The sequence below is a fragment of the Antechinus flavipes genome, chromosome 2 (assembly GCF_016432865.1).
Source record: "Antechinus flavipes isolate AdamAnt ecotype Samford, QLD, Australia chromosome 2, AdamAnt_v2, whole genome shotgun sequence".
Classification (NCBI taxonomy): Eukaryota; Metazoa; Chordata; class Mammalia; order Dasyuromorphia; family Dasyuridae; genus Antechinus; species Antechinus flavipes.
Genome location: NC_067399.1, coordinates 508,679,271 through 508,705,915, shown reverse-complemented (window position 1 = coordinate 508,705,915; position 26,645 = coordinate 508,679,271). Strand labels below are relative to the sequence as shown.

Below are 26,645 nucleotides of genomic sequence, written 5' to 3'. Positions count from 1 at the left end.
AGAGTCCTACCCCTCAAGATGTGAACAGCAGGATAAGGCAAGAAGGAAGAACAGGAATGTGCCAGTAATTGTGTTGTGGTTTAGTTGTTTAGTTAGTCCCCTCTGACTCTTCATGACTCCATTTAAGGGTTTTCTTGGCAAAAATAGTGGCGTAGTTTGCCATCGCTGGGCAGCCTGCTTGGTCAATTACTGAGTTAGGAAAAAAACACTCATCTTTAGGAAGGCCCCGAGAGAGGAGTAGAATGGGGTTTTCCAGAGAAGTTTTTTTGATCTCCTCCTCTTGGCCCCGAAACTGTTAATTTGCCTCTGGGATTCCCCTGTGGGAGCAAAAACCATATGATGCGGTGCAAAGATCTCAGATTCTGCCCTGCTCTCCTACTAAGTAAAAGAGCAGGTTAGCTAAACTTTTGGAGTCTTTCGTTTTTCTATCTGCAAAATGGGGCTAATAATACTCCCATTAGCTAACTCTGGGGAGTGTAGCGAAGATAAATGAGCTAATGGGCCCCAGAGGAAGCTTTGCAAAAATAAAGGCCTATACAAAGTAAGTTATTATTGGTTCTTCTTTCGCGGGCCGGAGGGACACACTGGTCAGCGAAGCTCTTGGGGCGGCCAGCCCTTGGAAGTCTGGCCCTCAGTCTCTTTCCCGTGTCAGTATTAATGGCGTTATTGTTCACGTTTAGGTGGTCCTCTTCCATGGCAGTAAGCAGCCACCAGGCAGCAGTGGAGGAAGCTGCTCAGGAGATGGGATGGGGAAAAGCCCCTAGAAAGGATGGGGGGGAAGGGGGAGCGGGGCAAGGGCGAGCACCCAGTGCCGGCGTCTGCCACTTCTCTACTTCCTTAAGCCCACTCTCAAACCGGGAAGGAGGCCGCGGCTTACCCCGCGCCTCTGACAAGTCGTGAGTGTCCTGTGAAAAGGTCAGGGCTGTTTGATCTTTCAGGAGGTCAGCCAGAAAAAGCAAAACTTGTGGGCATAGGGGGAGGGGGCCCCTGCAGCCTAGGCACCCACGGGAGGGTGAGGCCTGGGTTAGCAGCGGACAGGCTAACACGCGCCCTACCCCACCCCCTCCCTCCACACAGCTCCCCTCCTCGCAACCTCACTTTCCCCTTTCGATCGGCAGTCAAAAAGTTCCGGCTGCCAAACGCCCTCCCCTTTAACGGGAGCGCTGCGCCCGGCTCAGGCGGCTGGAAAGCTCCGGGGAGTCGGAGCATCCATCCCCCTGCAGCAGCGCGGCCGCGGTAGCAGCATCAGCTGCTGCTTCAGCCTCCCCCTCCCCGCTTCTCGCGGCCCGGGCCGGCGGCGTGCGCCCGGTCTAGGGGCCAGCGGGCAGGCTGAACGGCTCGGATGCGGAGGCGGGGAGGGGGCCGGCGTGGCTGAGCCGGTGACAGCGAGCAGCACTGCAGCAGCCGAGGGGGAGCTGGGACGCCGCGCCGAGCTGCGGGGCGGCGCTGGCTCCTGCCTCGGCCGGCTCGTGCTCAGTGCCCGCGGCGGCCCCGGCTGGCGGCCGGGATGGAGAGGGAGCGGGGGCGCCGGCCACTCGGGGCGCTCAGCTCCAGCGGGCGTTGAAGACACTCGCCCCTAGCCGGGGCTCCCCGGAGCAAGAGGGTCCCGGGAAGAGAGCGGTCCGGCCAGGGGAAGGGAGGCGAAGTGCACGGAGCCCCTCTCCCGTGCCCACGTCCTAGGGCCGAGCGCAGCGGCCCAGGCCAGCAGCCCCCGGGGGCTTCGTGCCCTCTTGTTGCCTTTTCCTGCCCCGCCTTCGGGCACTGCGCCCCGGTCCCTGCCAGGATGAGGAGGTTGCGGCGTCTGGTACACCTGGTTCTCTTCTGCCCCCTGACCAAGGGCTTGCAGGTAAGGCCGGGCAGGACGGGGCACGCTGGTGGCCAGAAGTTTGGGAGGGGGGAAGGGTCGTTGGCGCGTTCCCAAGTCGGGGGTCGGGTCTGGGCATAAGGGGAGGGGTCGCCACAGCCAGAAAGGGACGTCCGTGGGACTACTTTCCTTTTATTTCTTAGGGCCATTCGATGGCGTGTATACGGTGCAAAAGGAAAGTCATCCATCAACCATAGGATATCCTTAGTTCTCCACCTTCCCAACCCACTCACCCCCGCCCCCAACTAGGTAACACCCGGGAGACTGGGGACGGCCAAAGTTGTTTGTTCTTATTCCTTGGGGAAGGCACGTTCCACCCTGCCTTCTGCCCACTCTCCGTCCGTGGCTAACATACCCCTGCCTTCCTCCACGCTGTGTAGCCTTACCAGTGTGCCCAGCCCCACCCCAGCCATGACTCCTCCTCAGGCCAAGCAGCGAGGAGGGCCAGCCATCCCACGGGCTGGTGCTCCTTCTGTCGCTCGCCGAGGAGCTGGATTCTGCATCCACCCAGCTGAGGGGGGAGATGGCCAGGCCGGGGATGGAAATGCCGCCCTCTGCCAGGGCAGACGCCTTCCCCGGGCGCAGGAAAGGGCACAGCTGTCCCGGCAGCCCGCAGTCCTTTGGGTTTGCAAGAGATGCGCCTTGCCTCTCACCCACTTGCTCTCCTGCCTTCCCCTGTGGCTTGTTTTCGGGAAGGAAACCTGTGTGTTACATCCAGGCAGAGCATGGATTCTTAGCACAGGGAAGTACAATGCACAACTGGGAGCTTTAACTCTTCCTTTCCCTCTGGCTTTGCTTGTGAGTGGCATTGAAAGGACACAGTCTCTGGAGCGAAGAGGGGAGGGACAGAAAAAATACTTGCTGTCATCTGGGCACCTTTGTTTCTAAAGACAGCTCAAGTCTATGTTGGTTGGTAAAGAAGAAGAGGAAGGAAATGATTTGAAAAAATAAAGCACAGAAATTGAGGAGGTGCCTTCCACTTATCCTAAGTTTGACAAAAAAGAGACTTGTGTGTTGCAGGAACCTATGCTTTAAACAGGCAGAATACACAAACATCCTCTGCTACTTAGTGCTTTCCCACAAAAAAAGGGTTAAGGCTTTCCGATTTTTTATTCTTTGAATCCTTGTGATAACTAAATAGCCAGAAATCAGCCCAACTAGGCAGAATTAGGGGAGGGAGATTGTCTAGAGGTCAGTTGCAATGATAAAGATCAATTTAATATATTTTGAACAATTTCACATGTATGATATTGCTTCCCTTCTCAATAGGTGGTGGAAGGGTTGAAGGGAGAATTTGGAATTCATTTTTCAAAAAAGAATATAAAAAAATAAATAATGTATTGTTGTTTTTAAAAGAAAAAAAATCAATCTGGTTTTCTGACTGGCTGAAGTTCTTAACCCTTTAAGAGCAAGACCATGGGGGGAAGTAAGGACCCAGTGCTGGAATGATTCTGACCAATAATGGGCAAGGTTTCCTGGCATACACATTCCCTCTGCTTTTCCTGTTAGAGGGCAAAGGCATAGTGGGATCCAGGGACCCTCTTTTGTACTGAAGACCCTCACATACTAGTTGAAGGTTTTAAAAAAAGTTTATATTTATTTTATTCTAAACCGCTAACATGAAATAAAATGTGCATTCTCATATGCACTATAGTATAGAAATAGAAGGAAGGACTTATACATGAAACTATAAATCTCCATTATTTAGAGCTTGCCTTTCTTTTAAGTATATAATACATTCAATATGTAACTTCCAAAACTGTTCTGCTTTGTAAGTGATTCTTTCTGGCTTTCCTTCTGTTTTTTCCTACTTTTTCTTTGGAGGATAGGACCCTATCTATAACTTCCCTATCTCTCTTATCACCCTTTAATTGAAAGAAAAGAAGAAAATCAAAGATTTGTAACAAATATACAAGTGAGCAAAACAAGATTTCGAATTGGTAATATGCAAAATGAATCCCTCTTCTGTACCTCTATTTCTTTGAAGGCTTTCTATTGAAAAAATGACATGTGTACATCTATGCTGGGTTCATAAATCAACAAGCATTTATTAAGTACGCATTATATGTCAGTCACTATGCTGAGCTCTGGGGAGATGAAAAAGTAGAAAAAGCAGCCCCTGTTCTCAAGGAACTCACATTCTAATGGAGAAGGCAACTTGTCTTCTTTATAGACCCAGTTCTTTATAGAACTTTATAGAATACCCAGCCTGAAGTCAAAATTTGGCCTCAGTCACTTAATGGCTGTGTGACCTGGACAAGTCACTTCACCCTGTTTGCCTCAGTTTCCTCATCTGTAAAATGAGCTGGAGAAAGAAATGAGAGACCGTTTCGGTATTTTTGCCCAGAAAACCCAGATGGGGTCACAAAAAGTCAGAGACAACTCAGAAGATTAAACAGCAACAGCACAAGGTACAACCAGAGCCTGTGGAAGGTCACTTAGGGGGGAGGCAGCTGGGAGGACCCAGAGGGTGAGATTAGTTTTGAGGAAAGCCAGGGCTTCTAAGAATTGGATGTGAGAATAGAGAGCCAGGCCAGAACCCGGATGATGAATGTAAAGGCCTTGAGTGGAGAGATGAGCCAGGATGTGTAAAAAACAACCAACAGACCATTAGAGTTGCTGGCCTGAAGAGCACTTAGAAAAAGGGAATAACAAGGAAAAGGGTCAAAATACAGGAGCACTTCTCACACACTTAGAACAGCAGCCAAAGCCCAGCTCCAGGTTTCAAGAGCGCATGAACCTTGCATAGGTCACAGAGAGTGAAGAAGGCACTGATGCTGATGGGCGTTCAAAGGCCTGGTCAGGCCTGAGTAAGCACCGGCACACTTACTTAGGCAGACGCGAAGGCTGGCAGCCTCCTGGCACCGGAGCCAGCGAGGCAATTTCAATTGCCCGTTTCTGATTCCTTTCATTCTATCAGCCTCTGAATTGCCAGTTGTGCGGCCTGAATGGTTTGGAGAGGAGCTCTCTTGGCGTGAGGGTCGATGGGCTTTTTTTCTTTTGGTATTTCCACCTCGAGGCTGCAGGAAGAGCAGAATTCTTTTTGCTTTTTTCTGAGGACCCAGTAGATACCTGGGACACTGTATCTACTGGATATGAATCTGCATCGTCTCAGGCTAGTGCTCAAATAAGGACCTTGAAAGAGTTAAAAATCTTGTAATTTTCTGCCACTTTGGACACTGGCTTCCTGGGCCTCCTATGTGAGGCAAAGGGAGGATGTTCCCAGGCTTGCGTCCTCTCGGTGATAGTAGGGCTGGGGGAGGAGGAAGGCTTGGCAGGCAATTATTATCCTAAGCTAAGCCCAATTAACTCAGCCTTTGCCTCCATAAGGAAAGACTGAGGGCAAGCTGTCAGGAAGAGGCCTTGGGGATACAAGAAAGTCAGCAGGAGCTACTTGTCCACCAGGAAAAACAAGCAGATAAGGAAAATACACGAGCATCAGACTGGGCAGCCCCCACTCCTCCCCCTTCCCAGGCTGAGTCCTGCCTTAGCATTTCAGAACTGAGAAGACAGACAGGTCTGTATGACAGGTGGAGTAGGGCTGTGGCAAGAGATAGGGGAGAGACCAGCTGCCAGGAAATGCAGTTTGGTGGTAGGAGAAAACAGCCTCACTCCCCCACCCCCACCCCTTTTCTCAGTTACAAATGCTCCTTTATGGCGACTGCAAACTGAACACTCACCTAGTGCTAAGTCACTCCACAACAGAGGCCAGAGGTACCAGAAGGCAGGCTCTGAAACACCCAGATGAGCCTTTGAAGAAGCTACAAGCCATGCTTGCTACATGCTCCCTATTTCCTTTGGGGCTCTGCCCACTACCGGGCCTGAATTCCAGGGCCTCTCTGGGGCCCACCCCAGCCGAGGGGTGCAGATCTCATCTATGTGAGTCTGACCCGGGATGGGTTTTCCTCCTGGCCCCAGTGTTGAATCTCAGCAGGACTGGAGTTCTTACCTCTTTCCTTGGAAGAAAGCCTGCTTTCTAATAAAATGGTTAGCTTTTCACTCCTTTGGATCATTAGCCACCCCTTCCCATTCCTTGCCTCATATCATGTTCTTCTCTGGCATTGTTCACAATAACCATGGGGAAAATAGCTCAGCTGCTCTCTCCTGGGTCAGTTTCCTTAAACCTCCTGATTTTCCTTCATTTGTTTAATGGGCATTCTCATAGTGTCTGTGAATGCATAATACTGGACTGTTTTTAAAGAGAATAGAGCATAAAGATGAGAACTGTCTAACTCTCTTAAAAGCTTGGGTGTTTTGATCTCAATCACCTTCTTCCCATTGTGTTTATCTAAAAAGATGCAGGTTCTCTTTAACCCAGGCTATTAGTCAGTTTGTCAAGATGCAACTTGAATAGTGGCCCATTTCTCCTGGGTTCTGATATTAGGAAGAGCCGCTGAAAACAGCAGAAATCAAAGGAACCCGTTCTCCTTCATGTAAAATCCTTATTAAGACCCTTCCTCCAGATATTTACTTAATTTAATATTTATTTAATTCATTTGATTTCATGGGCAGAGAATTTTGTTCAAAGGGTCACTAACCAATTATGAGTGATAGAATTAATTGAATCCAACCTCTTGATTTTATAATCAGGGAAACTGAGGATCAAAGAATTAAAAATGATTTCTCTGAGATCCTATAGGAGGATAATGGTAGAGCCAGGGCTTTCACAGTCAAGGACTCTTTCCTCCTTTCATCTAAAATGTCAGAGAATTTGAGAAAAATCAAGTCACTAGCATTTACTAAGTACCTCTTATCTGCTAGGAATTTTGCTAAGTACTGAAGATGCAAATAAAGGCAAAAGCAAGGTTTGTTTTCAAAGAGTTTATATTCTAATGGGGCAGACAACATGCAAATAGCTGTGCTAAAATTCACACTGAATAAAATGTGTATGTCCCTCTGTAGGAAGCTACTCAAAGAGGAAATATCTACCTGGGGGGAACTTTTGCTTACATTTCTGTCTTTTCTTTTAGTCAAAGGGCCTTGATCCTTGACAGAAAATCCCACCTTCCTTAGAGAGAAAGGACAGAAGCAACCACAATGCACTGAGGCAGCTTGAAGAGGCTTTTGAAAGCTGATTATTACCTTTTCAGGGCAAGCCTTCACACTGTGGAAGTAGACAAATGCAACAAATCAGGACATGATTTATTGGTTTGTTGATTGCTTAGGTTTAAGAAAGAGATAGGAAAAATGTTAATAATATAGATTAAATTTAAAAGTGTGTCAGGTGTACAATCCCCTCCTCTCCCAGAGCCAGTTTTTTAAAATAGCTTTTTATTTACAAAACATATACATGGATAATTTTTCAACACTGACCCTTGCAAAACCTTCTGTTCCAAATTTCCTCCCTCCTTCCTCCCACTCCCTCCCCTAGATGGCAGGGATTCCAATACATGTTAAAATGTATGTTAAATCCAATATATGTATACATATCCATACAGTTATCTTGCTGCAAAAGAAAAATCGGATCTAAAAAGAAAAAAAAAACCCGAGAAGGAAAATAAAAATGCAAGCAAACAACATCAGAAAGAGTAAAGGTGCTATGTTATGGTCCATACTCAGTTCCCATAGTCCTCTCCTATAGATGTCCAGAGCCAGTTAACGATTTGCTGCCATGCCAATGGATAGAAAGCATAAATATAAGCAACACTCAAGATTTTAGAAACTATGAAACTATGAAACTGGGGCAGCTAGATGGCACAGCAGATGGAACAACAGTCTTGAAATCAGGAGGACCTGAATTCAAATGGCACCTGAGATACTTAACACTTACTAGCTGTGTGACCCGGGATAAGTCACTTTACCCTAATTGCCTTGCCAAACAAACAAACAAAAAAAAAAAAAAAAAAGAAAGAAAGAAAGAAAGAAAGAAAAGAAAGGCAATTGTGGGCACTTGGTTTCCTGCTACACCCCATTAGCTCCTTATTTTTAGCTAGTTGGAAGCTGGATTGCCACTCACAAAAAAGGGGGTATCACTAAACCCTTCGGCCTCTGTATTTCTTGCTTTCCTATTTTTAGAGAGAACAGAGTAATGGGGAAATAGGAATTGGTGTTTGTGGAGGTGGTGGGATGGTGGACAATGATGAGCACTGGGCATTAAGTTCTAGTGGCTTTCTAATAATCTTGAAACAAGGCTGCTCAGCACAGGCCATTTTGCTGTTGCCTGTTGGATGCACTCACGCCTCTGCCATCTACACACATCTTTGTGCTGAGGGGTTGGGTAGGATTGACCACTAACATCCTCCGTGAAACTGAAAATAATACAGTTAGGGATTTACCTCGCACCTTTCCCTCAGAACTCCCGGCACACACACCCTGTTTCCACAGTATCCCCCATCCCCACAGACGCTGAATTTCCACCTCTGGCAGGGAGGACTCAGCACCCCAAAAAGGAGGGGAGGACAAGGCAGTGCTCCAACCTCCCCACCAGACAGATAGGTCATGGGACTTGTTCAAGGTCACAAAGAACATCTTTCATCACTTTCTCCCTAACTATTTTATTCTGCTTTTGACCAGTACTAGAGAGAGAGGAAATTGTCTTGACTGCAGGGTTCAGGGAGGGGAAGTGAGACCAGAAGCCCATTTCAGACCCCCCTATGTTGGGCGTTGTCATTCTACCATCCCCAAAATATGATTTGGGGGGCCTTGCAGTCGCGGTTAGGGTGACATCATCTTGCTTTATTTCCTCCATCTGCTCTGGTCATTTAGCCGCACTTGGGATTTAGAGATCAGCCCTGGAGCTGGCAGGGAAGCCACACTCTGTGCTTATCAGGAGATCAGGTAGGCCCGGTGGTAGGTCAAGGAGCTGATGTTCCCTGGGCCTCAGAGGGGAAGCCCAGGTCTCAGGCGTCTCAGAACATGATACTTTGGCCAGATGCTACTGGGGGAACAGAGGTGGTTTTTCTTGGGATTTTGAAGTCTTTCAGTCCAAGAAAGTCTGAGGCTTTTCTTTTTGACAAGCTTTCTGTGTAATTAGATTCCCTCTTGGGCAGTCATCAGTCTAGGACATGGTTTCTGCAATAAGGCTGACCCACGGTGACATGCAGTGATTTGCATTGGAAGACTGGAATTAGCTTCCAGTTGGGTCATGATATAATTCCCTCAGGCCTCGTGTGTTGGGATGGGAGGAGGGAGTCTAGTAAGTGGATATCCACTACCTTTACACAGAGAAAAGGCTGCTGGGAAGCTCACTTTGCCCTAGTTACTGCAGCAGGAAGAACCTGAAGCTGATGCCAGATGACAAGCTAATCCTGAAGGTCCTTCTTTTTCATTTCCATCAGGAGCAAAGCCAATTTTCCTCCCCCCTCAACCAAAAATGTCTCTAATAGGAAAAGTCCAGTACATTACAGATATTTTCCTGATGAGCAGGAATAGAAGTTAAGGAAGTTTGTGGGGGAAAGGAACTTGGTCCTGATTCTACATACGATATAAACAATCCATAACTATATAATAAAGAATTGACTATAGTTTTATTTATTAAAATACCATTTATTTTCTTTTTACAGAATCGTCTACCTGGAATCAAGGTGAAATACCTCTTCCTGGCATGGCTGGGCATCTTTGTAGGCAGCTGGGTGGTGTACATGCATTATTCTTCATACTCAGAACTCTGCCGAGGACATGTCTGTCAAATGATCATTGTAAGTGCTGCTTTCCCCCAACCTTTGCATTTCTCCTAAATTTGGGGTATGTGTGTGTGTGTGAGTGTGAGACAGAGACAGAGAGAGAGACAGAGAGCGACACAGAGACAGAGACAGAGATAGAGAGAAGAAAGAAAGAAAGAGAGAGAGAGAGAAGATGAGGAAAAAGAGGATGAAGTTCTCTCCAGAGAATAGTACAGATTAAAATATTGAACATATTTCATTTGTGATCTAAATGTTTTTTCATCTGGCTGCCCTTCCTGGGTGGATAATTTCTGACTATGATAGTTTGGGACAAAAACACTGTGCAGGGTTCTTGTGACTTTGTCATCTTTGTGATCTTTCACATATGAGAAGTTGAATTGATTTCTAGGCACTGATTTCCTCACCTGCGCTGAGAAGGTTGAACTAAGGGGCTACCTCAGACACTAATATTCTAAGAGAGTGACTTTTCAAGTCCTCAGTTAATGGAAACACCTCATCCTTCTTGATGGGGGAAGTGACTGAGGGAATAGCATGAAGGGAGAGAGAGGGACAGGAAGGAACAGTTGCTCTCGGGACTGGCCCAGGGAAGATGTAGAATTGTGAAGGGCAGGACTGAAGCAGGGAATGGGGTTGGGAGGAGAGGAGAGAGACAGAGGCACATAAAGATAGAGTCATGTAGAGACACACTGGATTCTTCAACTTCTAGGCCTTTAATTCCTGATAAAAATTCTGGCAGATATTGCTAAAAGGATAGTTTCTGAACATTTGAAAGGGAGGCACTGATCATTAAAAAGCAGCACAGATTGACCCAGAATGGATGATGATATAGGCGGACTATTTCTTGAATCTTAACCATGGAATTGAATTATTACATGATGTCCTTGTGGACAGGATTAAAGATGTGGGCTGCAGAATAGCAAAGGTTTGTTTGTTTTTCCCAGACCTATGACTTCTTGGGTTAAGGAAACTCCAGGAAGGGAACTTTCTTTACTAAAGTAGAGCAGCAGCTTGTCTATCCTTGATCCTTTTGGTGAGTCGCCGTGGCATTGAGAGGTTAAATAGCCATTCTCAGTGCCCGGGACCAGGCCCACCTCCAGCCAATCTGGTGATTCAGGTTTGTTATTGAAAGTAATAAGTCCATTGTGGACCATAAAATACAATAAAAACAACTTTACTTGTGATAAGATTAAAAAGGATACAGTTACTAATTAAATTCAAATAAAAGTCTGCTTCCCACAGCAATCCACAACATTCATTTAGGAAGGCATCCTGCTGAAACCTCTGGGGCACAATTCACCCTAGGCTGGTCTTTGTCTGTGGGGGACACGGGGTGGGGGGACCCTCGGAATCAGAGAAGATCCATTTGTCAGGGATGTACATGCTCCCATACAACTTCGGCTCAAAGACTTCTGGGGGTCCCCTGAGGCTGAATAGTCAGGGATTCTGTTCACTTTTGCTGTGAAGCCCCCGTGCCCTTAGCCCCTTCCCATCTCATGTCTGTATCCTGAAACTGAAGCTTTTCACCCTGCCTTTCTTCTCCCTAGTTAGCGGCTTCTTGCTACGTGTGAATGGAAATTGCAGCATAAAGAAGGCTCCCCGAGCTCCAGGCTCTTGATAAAACTAACTCCCACTACCTAATTAATGGAGCTCAGTCTCACATCACCCTCCAGAGCCCCTGCCACCCACACAAGGAAGAGGAGAAACTTCAGCACTGTTTGCCATTGCCCTGGCCCAACAAAGCTCTAGCTAACAGACAGAACCTCCCTCGAGTCTTGCCCAGGCTTGGAAAAGTGAGGGAGGTAGAGGTGGGGTGGAGAGTTTGTGATATTGAGACTTAAATAGCAGTTGTGGGGCAAGGGCAGTGAGGGGGTGGGCGCGGGACTGGAACAAGGTCATCTGGTGTCAGTGGGTCCGGCAGGGGCACCCGGAGCAGCGCTAGGCTGAGGCACATGCTTACTGCAAGTTTTCTTGGTGTTTATTAATAGACATAATTACAGGGAACACTTACAAAAAATCTTCCAACCCAGATGCTAACCAGCTCTTCCCATCCCCCTCTCTCAGCACTGCAGACTTCCTACCTGCTAAGGACAAACCTACTTAGCATTCACCCCATTGCTGTAATTAGTGGGAAATCAGGGATTTCACGTGGCACGGTTGCACAGAGAAGCCTGGGCAGTGATGTGATGGCGGGGCACGAGCTGAGCGATTTCTGCTTCTCCAACACGACCACAAGCACTGTGGAAATCTCCGTGGGGGACATTCTCTGCTGGGAAAAGCTGCTGAGAGTGCCAGGGGTGGCGGGGTACGGGCGCGGCAGGCCGTGTGTGGGAAGGCTGAGCAGGTGTCAAAATACCAAAATATCACTTCTCCTCGCAGGCCAGAAAGCCCTCCGAGAAGCGGGGGTTTGGCCACAGGAGCTCACCGTTACTTGGCTGCAGTCTTCTGAGATCCGCAGTTCGAGCAGGGACACCAGAAGAGGGGAGGGCGGGGAAGGAGGGAGGAAGGAAACAGGGAAAGAGGAAGGAGGGAGATCTGAGAAAATGTCAGAATCTGTCATCTGGCTGTCTCAGCTGGGCAAGCAGATAAGCCATTTAATATAAAGAGGGGTTGATTAAGGGGAAAGAGAAAGAAAAAAGGAAAGCTTTTTTCCATTAATTTGTCAGTCAATAAAAATTTTATTAAGTGACTCCTGTGTATCAGGCATTTTGCTTGGTGCTGAAGGTACCAAAAAAAAAAAAAACAAAACTCAAAAGAAAATTAGTCCCTGCCTTCAAAGAGCTTACAATAATATGGGAGTCACTATATTAACAACTGGGTACAAATAAGCTACATACAAGATAAATAGGAAACAATCAGCGGGGGGAAGGCACTAGAATTAAGAGGGATTGGAAAAGACTTTTTTTTAGAAGCTGAGATTTTTAGTAGGGACTTGAAGGAAGCCAGGGCAGCTAAGAAACAAATTTATTTATTACTAATGCTAATTCCTGGCTTCTTCTTTCTAGACCCAACTCAATCACCACTTCCTGCCTATCCCTCAACTGCTAGAGCCTTCTCCCCTAAAGTTACTTCCTGCCCTGAGCCTTGTGTGTACCTATTTATATATATGCTATTTCCTTCTTAGAATATAAACTCTTTGAAGGGAGACTTTCTTGGGTTTTTCTTTGTATCTCCATTACCTAATGCAGTGTCTGACACATAGGAAACCCCTAATAAAGGCTTGTCGGGTGATTGAATTAGTGCTAATAATTGCTTTGGTTCCCTTCAAATTTAGAAATAGTTACCAGTGAATTACTGCCCAGTTAGTTTAGTGAATAACACAAGTATCTTATTGCCATACCATCATAGGTCTTAGATAATCTACTTATAAAATTGATTACACTTATATATGCTTAAGTTTGTAAAATCAGAATTTTGTTCTGCTCCCAGCCATGGGCTGAATCCTAATTTTGGTCAGACAGCTTGCAAATGCATGCCAGTGACCATAAGGAGCACCAGTTAATGAGGTATAAATGATTTAGAGAGGCAGCATAGAATGATGAACATTTTCTAGCTTTGTGATCATAGGAAAGTAATTTAACCTCTCTGAATCTTGGCTTCCTTCTCTAAAGTGTGGAGAAAAAAATGCTTTGCTTTGAAGCATTTTCTAGAAAATCAAATTATGGGTACTATCTGTGCAGTACATCCCCATAGCTGGCAACAGAATCCGAAGAGCCATGATGCTCTTGGCAGATGCTTGCCCCAGACAGACTTCTCCCAACTGACTCCCAGAATGTACGTTCTCCAGGAATGCTAATCTTGGTCTTCCACATCTTCTACAGAACCCCTATGGGCTCCTCTGCTATTACAGAGCAGGGTGCAAGACAGGCTATGGAAAGTGAGTGAATGGTCATGATGATGGGACTAAATATTCTTAATTACTCCGCTTTAGGTCTAGTAGGACAGATTTCTTGTCTTACTAGTGTGTTGTCAATCCAGTCAGGAAAACCTGGGTTCAAAACCTGTTTCAGATATTTATTAGTTGTGTGACCCCAAGTAAATTACCTAAGCTCCTCTTTGTTTCAACTGTAAAATGGGGATGATAGTAGCACATCATCTGTAGAGAGGATAAGGCAAAAATAGTATTTTTTAAAAGCGCTATGAATGTGGACTTTTATTATCTCTGTTTTATACTTTATTCCCTCTCCATGTATTCTGTGATTCAGTGACTTTGGTCTCCTCGCTGACACTCTGTCTCCCAATGAAGCATTTTTACTAGCTGCTCCTCATGTCTAGAATCCCCTCTCTCCTTATCTCTGCTTCTGGCTTCCCTTGCTTTCTTCCAGTCTCAGCTAAAATCCTATCGTCTGTCAGAAGCCTTTTCTATCCCCCTTAATGCTGGTGACTTATTTCTGGGACTATCTTCAGTATATTCTTGTTTGTATATAGATGTTTACATGTTGTTTTCTGCTATTAGATTATGAGCTTCTTGAGGACAGAAATTGTTTTTTACTTTCTCTGTATCCCCAGGGCTTACCACAGTGCCTGTCACATAAAAGTGCTTAATAAGATGCTTGTTGACTTGAGAGCAGCCAACTAGCTAGATTCTGCAGCTAGGGTCTAAAACATTTCTGGCTACTTGCTGGGAAACCCAGTGCCCTGGAAAAAGAGTAAAGGCCCCTGGGGGTAAAGGAGGATGTCGTACCCTCCACATCCTTCTCACCTCTGCCCAGGCACTTCTCCAGCCATCAGACCCTTATCTGCCTCTGCTTCATTCAGCATATATAAAAGGCTTGGATCAGTGTGCCTTTATCATGACGACCAGCTTGGCCCTGACCCTGCTCTCTCTATCCCTCTCCTGATCTAATCTCCCTTGGTCTGTTTTAATGATGATGATGATGATGGTGATGGTCATTAACATTTGCATAGTTTTGTTTGTGCCAGGGAGAGCCACAGCAAACTATACTGCCAGGTGTAGAAGCTACAAGTACAAAAAAAAAACGGAAGGAAAAAGGAAGGAAGGAAGGGAGGGAAGAAGGAAGAAAGGAAGAGAAGAAGGGAGGAAGGAAGAAAAGGAGGAGAGGAAGAAGAGAGGAAGGAGGAAAAGAAGGGAAGACAGAAGGAAGGAAGAAAGGAAGGGAAGAAGGGAGAAAGGAAGGGAAGAAGGGAGGAAGGAAGAAAAGAAGGGAAGACAGAAGGAAGGAAGAAAGGAAGGGAAGAAGGGAGAAAGGAAGGGAAGAAGGGAGAAAGGAAGGGAAGAAGGGAGGAAGGAAGAAAATGAGAAGAAGAAGAGAGGAAGGAGGAAAAGCAATCCCTTCTTATAATAAACCATTTTCCTAATAGAGGAGACATCAATACATATATAACATTTGCAGAATATAGTTAATTTATAGAAAAACAAAGTCATTAAATACAAGATGATTTGAGGGAGAATGCCAGCAGTTGAGGGGATCAGGAAAGACTTCATGCCAAAGATGGTGCTTGAGCTACGTCTAAGGAAATTAAGAGAAGAGGGGCTTTGAGGCAGAGGTGAGGAGAACGTGCAGCATCCAGTTACGGAGAGGGCACATAGTGTATGGTGAGAAACAGGGGGAAGGTCAGTTGAGCTAGATTAAAAGATGTGAAACCAAGAGTAGTGTCCATTGAAGTTGGAATGCTAAGTTAGGGTCATGTGTGAAAGCATTAAAAGCTAAGCAGAGTAGTTTATATTTTGTCCTCGACTCGATAGGAAGCCACTAAAGTTGATTAACTAGGGAAGGCTAAAACTCCCATCTTTCCAACCTGAATAAGTCCCATGAGCATAATTCATTCAACACGCTTGTAGGGTAGGGGTTCTTAACTTGGGATCCGTTAACTTTTTAAAAATGTTGATATCTATATTTGAATATGGGACAGCTACGCGCACAGTGGAGGGAGAGTGGAGTTGTGGCCGGGGGAGAGCAGGAGCCCTTTGGGCACCGGGATTCTTTATAGTTTGGACTAAGTCTAGTCCTGGGAATCCTTAGAAGGATCAGGTGGCCTTGCTGGATTAAAATATCACACACACACGCATATACCTGTACATACACATATTCTGTGCCACTGAACACAAAGAGAACAGCCCATCTGCAGGTGAAGAAATCTGGTCTTCCGGCCCTTATCAACCTGCAAACACTTAATGAGGACCTAGAATGTTTCAGATACCGTACTAAATAGTGGACATCCAAAGACAGAAGTCAAGCGGATCTCTACTCTCAAGGAGCCTCATTCTAAAAGGGGAGCAAGGAACACTGGGGTAAAAGTTGCCGGCTGGAGCCCTGAGGGGAGAGCCCCTGTCCTGTGCCCTGCCGGGATGTCTCCCAAGGTGAGAGGGCCCCTCTTCCCGGCAGCTCAAGGTTAAGCACACGCATTTTAAATTCCTGGCCAGAGAGCCACTGGCCGCATGCTGGCTGGCATAGATGGAGCCTCCCAAGAGAAGGTTTCCTGCATGCTCGGTATCAATGCCAGAAAACGGCATTGTGAATCATGGTTTCCGTAAACACAGAGGGAATTCACGGCCCTGGAGGGAAACTTGCAGCCAGCTTGGTGTCCCTTTGCCCAAGTGTCATTTGGCGAGCCAGCCGTTCTCCGCACCCCGGAGACTTCACTGATGGAGTTCCAGCTCCAAGGTCCGTGGGCCCCCCGGCCCCCCCGCTCCGGGCCTTCGGGCCCCCCCCGTTCTGGGCCTTCGGGGCCCTCCTGCCGCAGCCCGGCCATTTCCAGTCATCCCAGTCTGTAGCTTGCCACAGATGACCATAGGAGAATGAAGGCAGGAGACCTTGCACGGCCCTCCCTGAATCACAACTCGCCAGCCTGTCGTGGTCCTGGAGAATGGAGGACAGTAACTTGCCCCAGCAGCCGCAGAGTGACCAAACTGCTCCGGGACCCCAAGGGCAGGGAGCTGGGAACGGCCGGACCAGCGCCCTCTCCTACCCCTGCCTGGGGCCGGGTTTTACTAAGCGGGAGTGACAGGCAGTGGAAGAATGTATGGATCACATTTACGAGACTGATGTCACACTAAACTTTTCCTGTAACTTGGTGTGTGTTTCAGGGTAAAAAGGATAAAATGTTGGCAGTAGTTATTAGGAACTACTTGAAAGATTGCCTTCGGGGGATTCCCACAATGAGTGGAGTGGAAACCGGCCTGCTTCTAGATTATTTAATTTAGCAAAAACCTACTTTCTTTGAGACCTGGAGGGGCTGATTCTTAGGGCTCAGGCTCTCTTGGCTTCTGGCCCTTGAGCCCTGAGGCTGCGCTCCAGTTCCTCTGTTACCTTCTCCTTTGTCAGAGCAGCTCAAGGCTTGGCTCTCTCTCCTGACTTATTCTTCCCTCCTCTTTCCTTAAGTTCTTGGGCTTAGAACAGCATATTTCAGTTCAGGAAACAGACTGTCATAGCAACTGCTTATGTCCATTCAGGAATTCACCTAACTCGTGCTTTGAACAATTAACGACTTTCCTCCAATGGGAGAAAAGAGAAGAAGCCCTTGGTTTTTCTCCTTCCCCCATCACAACTTAGCCTTCTCTTTCATGTCTTCCAGAGTCAAAGCACAGGCAAAGGAGGAAGATTGGGGAGTGGGAAAGGAGAAAAGGAAGGGGGAGGGGTGCAGCTAGACATAGGGGAAGGCAAAGATCAATGGGCTTTCCTTTGCCAGCTGACCCCCATTAAAGGAGCAGCCAGATAGCTGTGTCACATCATTCTGAGCTTGGGGAAGGGGCTGCTAATTGTTTTCTATGTCTTGATTTGATTACTATTGAGAGTTTCTTCCCCCCAAAAAAAGCAAAAAAAAAAAGTTTCTTAAAAAGTGTTTCTTCCTTTGTGTCTAGCTTGGAGAAGAGAGAATAAGGTGACAGCAGGGTAGAATGTTCCTTGGGATTATTTCCATATTTTCTGATGTAAATAATATTGAAATCAAATAATGGGATAATATTTATAAAGTATATTAGCTATTATTGTTACTACTATTGAATCTAGTCAGCTTTGTAAAGAGTGATGAATTTGAATCTTGATTCTGCTATTTATTTCTTTTGCAATCTTGGGCAAATCTGCCCAAGGTCACCTATCCTTTCTGGACCTCAGTTTCCTTAGTTATAAAATGAGAGGGTTGGAATAGTTGGTTTCTAAATTCCCTTCTATCTATGCTACTGATTCATACCAATTATGAACCTGAGTATAGATTTCCTCCTCTGTGTCCTCTCAAGGAGCTTATTATATGATGGGGGAGACAAATACCAAACAGGTGCATGCTACATACTTCAATAGAGGATATAATATCATATGCTTTACAGTTTATATTTTTGTTTATCTTCTATCTCTCTTGCAGCAATTAGGATGGGGATAGTTGAGTTACATTTGATATAATTGTGTTATGTCATATAGAATATGATAGGACTCTCAATTGTCCCTATATGATAAATTGGAGATAATCAATAGAAGGCAGGTACCACATTAAAGGGGATCCTCTTATTGAGGATGGGATTTTACCTGGGACTTGAAGAAAACCAGGGAAACCAAGGGCAGAGATGAGAAGGGAGAACATTTCAGAGAAAACCCAGAAAGAAAGTGTCTTGTTTGAGAAACAGCAGGAGGCCAGTGTCACCAGATCACAGAGATCTTAGAGGAGAAATTCTTCTTCCACCTCTGCTACTCCCTCCTATTTGATCATAGTTCAACTATTTATTTACTGATGAGAAAACAAGCCCAGACCATTGACTTGTTAGTGGTGGAATTGCAACTAAAACTCAGTTTTTCTAACTTATAATTCTTGGGGATTTGGGGGGGAAGGAAGATTGTATAAGTATTTTAATGGTAAATTATTTCAGTATGTTATTTTTGTGAATATTTTTAAATGTAACTCATTTTTATATCATCCACATTTCCCATGGTTTCCTTCTTCTCCCTTCCCTAAAGCCATCTCATAGGAGAAAAAGATTTTAGCAAAACTAAGCAAGGTAATGTTGAACCATGTTCAAGATCATGTGGATCTGTGATTTCACTAATGGAGGCAATCATCAATGTGGAAACAACCTCCAGGGATAAAGCTTGATAACTTTTTAGTTACTTATGATCTTGGAGAGTTGGGTCAGACTTTGTGTTCCTTCCCAGGAGATGGAGTTTTCTTGTGTGTTAATTAGGGGAGGGGGACAGAGCCCACATCTCTCTCTGGATACTGCTCCATCTCTTCTGCTTCAAAGGGAAGGTCCTAATTGAGAGCTATCTAACAGCATCCAAAAATGTGCCCGATTATGTTTGATCAGCTGACTTCTGAGTTGTGGTTCCAGCCACCCTGCCCGCTTTAGCCATCTGCTGTAGGGACAGACGGCATGCTTTTGTGAACTGGACTCCGTACTCCTGGGACAGGCCAGGAAATCACCTGAGTTCATCGGCCTGTGTGATAATGCAGCCTCTGCCTTTATTCTCACCAGGATCATGCTGTAGTGAGCAGGCTTTTGTAGCTCGCATCTGAACACCCTAGTATTCTTTATTACTCTTCTGAGCTTGCCTAGTTTAGGGAAAGATGATCTATTCTAGAATCCCACACGCCTTCCTACAAGATCATTTTTATCCTACTAAGTGAATGGCCAGCTAATGGGGCCCAAATCTTATGAAAATAGGCTCTTGGTCTTTCTACCAGCTCAGCTTTGTTTATATCAGGACTGCCCAGCTCTTGACATTATGTTTTTGGAAAGAAAAAGAAGAAAGATTGATTTCTCCTTGGTTCAGCACTGCTTAGGTGGATAGCAAGCTTCCAGAAGAAAGTGCCTAAAGTTCTTGTATACTGGTAACTTTTGCAAATTGAAACCCCATTCAACAAGCAATTATTGAGCACCTGTTGGGTACGGTGTTGGGTACAATGCTAACAGGTAGAAACAAAATAATCCACGATCTCAAGAAGCTTGCATTCTACTGGGGAGAGTGCATATTCATAAATAGACAAATGCAAAGTAATTTGGGGAGATAGGAGGATATTAACAATTGGGAAAATTGGTAAAGGCCTCTTGAAGCAGATGGCATCTGAATTGAGATCCTAAGAGGAACTAAGCTTATATATATATTTTTTCTGATGCTCTGGATTTATTCTGGAGAAGAAAAAGTCAATCCAGAGAATGGTTTTGTGTTTGTGCCACATCAGGATAGTTGCACCAACTTGAATGACTTTAGACCTAAATTATCCAAGGCTTGGGCAGTGATAACATTGCTTGACTTTTGACTGCTCTCCTTGTCTTTTTTTCTGTGACACTTGCCAATTTTAATTCTTGAGTTTGCTATTCTGTAGTCACTTAAGAAAAAGGATCTGATTAAGTTTGACTTAATGCTGATGGTGCTTAAAAAATAAACTAACAAATAGGTTAAAATAGATCCTTATATGTCCTTATGTCACAGCAGGTATAAGGATAAGCTCAAAGAGCTTAGTTTCAAGGACATCATACCATATGCCAGAAAATTAGAAGCCACCATCATTTATAAGGATTTTCACAGTCTTTATTAGTAAGAAATATAAAGCATTTTGTGGAATTTGGAACTTGAGGGGTCCCATGTATTTCATCACTTAGCTTTCTTTCTCATTGTTAAAGCATCTGTAGCTATAAGCATAAAAGAAAATTTAAAGCTAATTATTTTTAGATTTGCTCATCTACAAGTTTCCTTTTAAGACTTTTCCAAGCAGATTTTCATTTCTCTAATTGAGGGGGATTAGGTTGATCTGTAAAATTTTCCTCCCCATAAGAATATAGCTATATATGTATCTTACTTGAAATAGTACTGTTTTGGGGAAATATATCAAATATTTAAAACTAAATCCAGTAGTGAGATTGATATAGAAAAATACCTTCTGTGGAGCATCAAGGTAAGATAAATGAATTTACTAGAGACTTCCAGTTTTGTCATAAGCAGATATATAAAGTGTATCTGTCATATCTAGACACCATAATGTTAGAAAGGAGAGAAAATGCCCTTTTGTTTGAAAATTTTAAGCTAAGTTAATTTATTAATTTAGAAAAAAAATTAAATTTAGTTATTTGGTTTTTTTAGTTTGATAAATTTTGATCGAGAAAACAATTATTTTCTTTTAAAAAAATTCTTAGATGCATATCCTAATGAATGTTCTGGATATTCTTATTAGTTTTCTTGGTTCTAGCTAAGATAAAGTACTAATAGGTAAGAATTGAGGAATGTGTGTGTGTATGTGTGTGTGTGTGTGTGTGTGTGTGTGTGTGTGTGTGTGTGTTTACAGGGGGTGGCCCTTACTCCTGGTTTGTGGAATTAAATGCTCCATACTGACTATTGCTGCCTTAATGAGTGAGAGGCATGTCATATTGCCATTTCTAGTTTGTGTGTGACTTGTAAATTGCCTCGATGCTGTCCAAATGCAGAAATAAAACAAGACAAATATATTGTTTAGATGACTTGATTCTTCTGTCTGTCAACTGTCAAAGTTTTCTTTATGAGGAGTGATCTAGTATTCTTTATTTTAACTCGTTTCCAGGGAGATTGGACTAGATATCAGGATTCTAGGGTAAAATTGAGACCTGGCCCTTAATTTCATTCTATAATATTAGATAATTAAGTATATAGGAGGACTGATGAATAATTATACTAGAAAAAGTTACTCTTACAATTTGGAACTTTTGCTTTGAATAACAACCCCTTTCTTGTACCCCTCTGCCCTTCCTAATGAGAGGACAAGTCAGCTTTATAACATAATGTTTAAAGATTCTGCCAAGAGGATCAGCACCATCTTTGTAGCTGTATCAGCAGCTGAAAGTGCTGCCTTTGTCAATCCTAGAACCATTGGCTTGCAGCTATTGGCTGCTTACTGTTTATTTTGTCTAATTTTCCTTTTTATCATAAGCAGTTATGTTGCCGCAGGGCTTGAAACTGGAAGATTCTTTAGAGATGAGATTCCAAACCCCAAGTTTTATTTTAAATGTTGATACCTTGGTTGAAGCAAACCATTTTATACAACAGGGATCATTATGACACTCAGCACCCATAATCCCCCACCCTTGCTGAGAAGAGGGAATTGTTTGATCATATGTGCTCTGGAACCAGTATTGGACATTGCCTTAAATATAGAGTCAGCTATGGTGTAGTTTTCATTCACGTTATTATAGTGGCTCTCAATGATTAGCCAACAAAAGGTTCCAGGTCAAGCCCACTTGGTCTTTGTTTTGGCCCAGATTGCTTTGGAGTGAATGTAAATAACAATTGTTGCTGTTTTGGCCAAAAACCCACAAGATCTCCCCCTCCCAGATTGATTCTTCCCTCCCTTTTTTTTGGGGGGGGGTAAGTAAAAAAGACCATTCTTTGTCTCACTTCTTTCTTACCTAGCTAATGACTGAACAGGCCATTGCCTCAGTCAAACTAAGATCTCATAAAGACCTGAAAAAGGCCAAAGTCTCCCACTGCATCCAGAGCCATCTCTAGTCATTCGGATCTGTCTCTTGCCACTGGACCCAGATGGCTCTGGGAGAAGCCAGGAGAAGATAAGGCAGGTGACCTTGCCTAGCTTTTCCTCCCTCAAATCCAATTCACTTGCATGTCATGGCATCATGTCCCTGATGTCATGGTCATCTTTGAGAACAAAGGACAAACAGCATTATAGTTATGCGGATTGTTCTCCTCTTTCTGTTTCTTTGCTCTCCATAAGCCAATAAAGGAGTTCCCATATTTCTCTGAACACATATTTTCATTTCTTATAATACAATAATATTCCATTACATTCACATAGCACAATTTATGTAGCCACCCTTTAACTGATAGACAATCACTTTGTTTCTAATTGTTTGCTATCACAATGAATGTTATGAATATTTTTGTATACATAAGCCCTTTCATTCTGTTATAGATATTACAGTAGATTTCAAGTAGTGAGATTTCTGGGTCAAAAGGTATATGAATAGTTTATAACTTTCCTAGTGTCATTTTATATTGCTTTCCAAAGTGGCAGCCCAAGTTAGTGCTTTACCAGCAAACTGCATTAATGGTCCTGTCTTCCCATAGCATCAGTAGTTAGGGTATTGGACTTCAAATCAGGAGGGACTTGAGTTCAAACCCAGTCTCAGATCCTTACTAGCTGTAGGATTTTGTCCCAGTCACTTTGATGTGGAACAGGAGCTTTAATAACTAATCTATCCTGCTTCCATTGTCACTTAGAGATAGACCAACTCCAGAGGCTGTCTTGATTAGCATATTTTAAGACAGACTAGTACCTGGCCACAGCCACATCAGCTTTGTTCTTCACTAGGCTCCTCCCTAGCTTCTCCCCAATTTGTTCCTAGTGGAGATCCTGCCCTTGCTTCCTTCCCTCTCTTCCCTCTGACTTTGAAAGTCCACAATACCCAGAAGCATGTTGCTTGATCATGTTGCCTTGTTTAATCACATTTGATTTAGCTTGTAAGCTGTTTCATGCAACAAATGGCATCTTTTTGTGGCTGTGATAAATGTCTCATGAGTTTTTCACATCTTGAACCACTCTCCCACCCAATATTGTGGCACTTCATTTATATTATACTTCTTCAACTTGACTTTTCTCAGACTCGGTTTTGTCATCTGTACAAGTGGGATGATAACAGTAGTACCTCACAAGTTTGTGGGAGGATAAAAGCAGCCTTTTACAAACCCTGAAGCTCTATACAAATATTGCCAAGCAGCAGAAGTGAGCTGAGAAAGCATCAGGATGGAGACAGCTTGTACAAAGGCAAGGAGACAGAAGATGGCATGTGGCCCCAAAGGCTCCAGCAAGTGGGTCATTTTGGTTGGTCCATAGAGTTCAAGGAGGGAAAAATGTGAAATGAAGTCTGGAAAGATAAGTTGGAATAAGATTATAAAGGATTTAATGTCAAGCAGAGAAGTTTTCATTTTATCCTGTAGGCAATAGAAAGCTTCTTGACTGGGGAAGGACACAGTCAGACCTGTGTTTAAGGCGTTTCAATTTGGCAGCTGTGTAGTGATGGATTGGAGAAGGGAGAAACTGGAAAGAGGGAGACCAACGGGAAGCCTGTGGGCAGGTCACAGTAAAAGAGGGCCTGAACAGCGCTGTTAGTATGGGAATAAAGAAAAAGGGAGAGATGTGAGAGCTTATGGAAGTAGGCTCTGGCTCTCTAGGACAAGGTGTTAGGGAATCTCTTTTTGTTCTCCTCCTCTCCTTCTCAGTCCCTTTTGCTGGATCTTCATCCAGGTCATTCCTGGTAACTGTGGCTGTCCCCCAGGGATCTATCCTGGGTCCTCTTCTCTTCTCCCTCTATACTATTTTACTTGATGATCTCATCAGCTCCCATGGATCCCATTATTATCTTCAGGCTTATGATTTTCAGATCTGTTTGTGCTTCTAACCTCTCTCCCAGTTTCCATTTTCATATCACCAATGGGCTATTAGACCTCTCCACTTGGCTCTCTCCTGAATGACTTCAGCTCAACACATCCAAAATTGAACTTCCCTTTCCAGTCTTCTTGTGCTTCACCCCCTTCTACAAAGTCTATGATCCAGTGATGATGGCCTTCTTTTTTGCTCCTCACTTAAAACGGTCCAACCCTTTCAGGCATTCCTATTGGCTGTCGCCATACCTAGAACTTTCTTCCTCTTCATCTCCAATTCCTGGCTTTCTTCAAGTCTCAGCTAATGTTTCACCTTCTAATAATAACAACAATAATAAATAAAAACAACAGCAATAATAGCTAACATTTATACAGTAATACAGCAGGCATATGCTAAGTGCTTTACAATTATTATCTCATTTGGTCTGCAAAACAACCCTGTGAGGTAGGTGCTATTATCCCCATCTCACAGAGGAGAAAACTAAGGCCAAAAAAAAGGGATAAATGATTTTCCAGGGTCACATAGCTAATGTGTCTGAAATCAAATTGGAATTCAGGTATTCTTGAATCCAGATCCAGCCTCTATCCACTGCACCCCCCAGCTGCCTTATAAGAAGCCCTTCCTGGTCCTTCCTTCTGAGATTATATGTGCATACCTCATTTGTTCTGGTTGTTGGTTTGCCTGTGAGCTCCTCAGGAGGTTCTGTTCTGCTTTGTTTTCTGCCCTTTTGGGGAGGCAATGCCAGTGCTTACCACAGTGCGTGGCTCTTTGACTTAAAAGAGCAGGATATACATCAGTGATTACATATAGCTTATAATTTTTTAGTACTTTAAGGTTAAAAAGTAGGTGGTATAAATATTATCATTTTTATTTTTAAAGACAAAAAAAAAATCGAGTTCAGAGAAGTCAAGTGACCTGCTCATTGTGAGATAGCAAGTATGTGTCAGAGTCAGGAACTGAATCCAGCTGTCTCTTCTATTGTATCATCGTGGATTATTCAGGATTGGGGAGACTTTTCCACTCTGAAACCTAAAAATCCCACAAATGTCAGCTTCCCTAGATCGGGAGGGTAGAAGGTGGGAAGAGAATGGACAAAGGAACTCATGCTGCTGGACTTACACGAGGGCAAATGGATCGGAGAGGAGAGACTGGAACCCCAGTGAGGAAGTTATGGCTCCTTAAGGAGCAGGAGCCAGTGCTAATACATTTAAGGGACTGGACATCCATCCTCCCCTTGCAAGTGAAGGCCAGCCGCTTGTGACTTGCATAGGATTTATATCACCCTTGTCTCTGTGACTCGGAGTGGAAAGGGAGCACCAGCTGTTTCCTTTGGCTCCAGAAAAGAGATTGTGCAGATTCAGAGGGGGAGAAGGGAGGGGAGGTTTATGAAGAGGATGTGGGTTTTCTCCATGATTTGTGGAAGGCTGAAAAGGAAGAAGCTGGCTGCCAGTGGGAACAAGAGTGAGTGGATGCAAAGAACAATGGACCGCCGCACCGGGAAACACTGGGATGACTAGAAAACCAAGGAAGGTCATTGAGTCTCCATCCTTGGACACTGGAGAAAAGACTAGAGAATAATCAGTGAACAAACAGATCCCTGCTTGGGCCAAAGGACTGGAGCAGGTGACTTCAAGGTATCATCAAAGACAGAAAAATTGCTTCCCCAATTATTGCTTTAATAGAACATCAGATCAGGACTCAGAACTTCTGTGATCCACAGTGTGTGTCTGTAAAGGTCCAGACTTTGTGATTTCATTGGCAAATCAGTAGATAGAACACTGGGCCTGGACTGGAGTCAGAAGCATCTAAGTTCACATCCAGTTTCAGACACTAACTGTGTGACCCTGGGCAAATTATTTAACTGCTGTCTGCCTCCATTTCCTCACTTACAAAATGGACATAAAAATAGCGCCTCCCTTCCAGGGTTGTTATGAGGATCAAATGAAGTAATATTTGTAAAGCGCTATATAAATGTCAATTATTTTATTATTAGACTGATGCAGTGCCAAATTCATCTGTTATTTACTGTTTCAAAGAATTGTTGGAGCATGACTTGCTTTTGGCTACACTTTGTGCCAGAGGCACGGACCTGAAAGTAGGTCTCCTTTCTAAACTCCATTGTCAAACACACTGCCTTTCAAAACTCACTGAAAGATGCCTAATTACTGGGAGTTTTGAAACCAAAGTGGGGAAGGGAGGAAGAGGAGAAGAGAAAGATTTTTTAAAGAAATTAGGGGAATAGTGAAAAAATGGCATTTTTGAAATGTCCTTTAAAGATTGTAGGGGTTAGCTTTTTGTATGACCTGGCTCCCTTTGGCTATTAACTCTTCTCAGAATAATGTTTTTAAAATATAATTTTCAATGGATAAAATAAAATGGGATTACAAAGGAAACCGATTGTATTGAAATGCAGATATAATTTTTTCCTTTTTAAAATAATAAAAATTCATACATTTCAAAATAATTTTAAAAAATGAAATCTATCCATGGACTCAGTCTATCAGATTAAGAATCCATAATCTAAAGTAATTGTTAATTTAGAAACACAAAACTATATTCTGCAAAATTTGATTTGCTAGTTAAATGTGGCACATTGAATAGAATGCTTCATTTGGTCTCAGACAGACCCAAGTTCAAATTCAGCCTCAGATCTTATTAGCTATTTGACTCTGGACAAATAAGACATCTGACTTCTGCCTCATTTTCCTCATCTCTAAAATGAGGATAATAATAGCACCTACCTCTCAGTGTTGTTTTAAGGATAATATCTGACTATTTTTGTAAAACACTTAGCAGACTTTAAAGTGCTCTGAATATTTGCTCTATGGAAACTTTTTCTTTTAAGAAAG

The 26,645-nt window shown here is 44.0% G+C and overlaps 1 protein-coding gene across 1 annotated transcript in view; it reads left to right on the top strand.

Annotated features, from left to right (window-relative positions):
* The first annotated feature begins 1,103 nt into the window (after positions 1-1,103).
* Positions 1,104-26,645, top strand: part of DIPK1B (divergent protein kinase domain 1B) — a 39,991-nt gene continuing 14,449 nt past the window's right edge. Inside the window, exons 1-2 of the mRNA XM_051980310.1 lie at positions 1,104-1,846; positions 9,367-9,501. Coding sequence (XP_051836270.1) covers positions 1,784-1,846; positions 9,367-9,501 — 198 coding nt within the window. The 5' untranslated portion in view covers positions 1,104-1,783. The remainder of the gene's footprint in view (positions 1,847-9,366; positions 9,502-26,645) is intronic.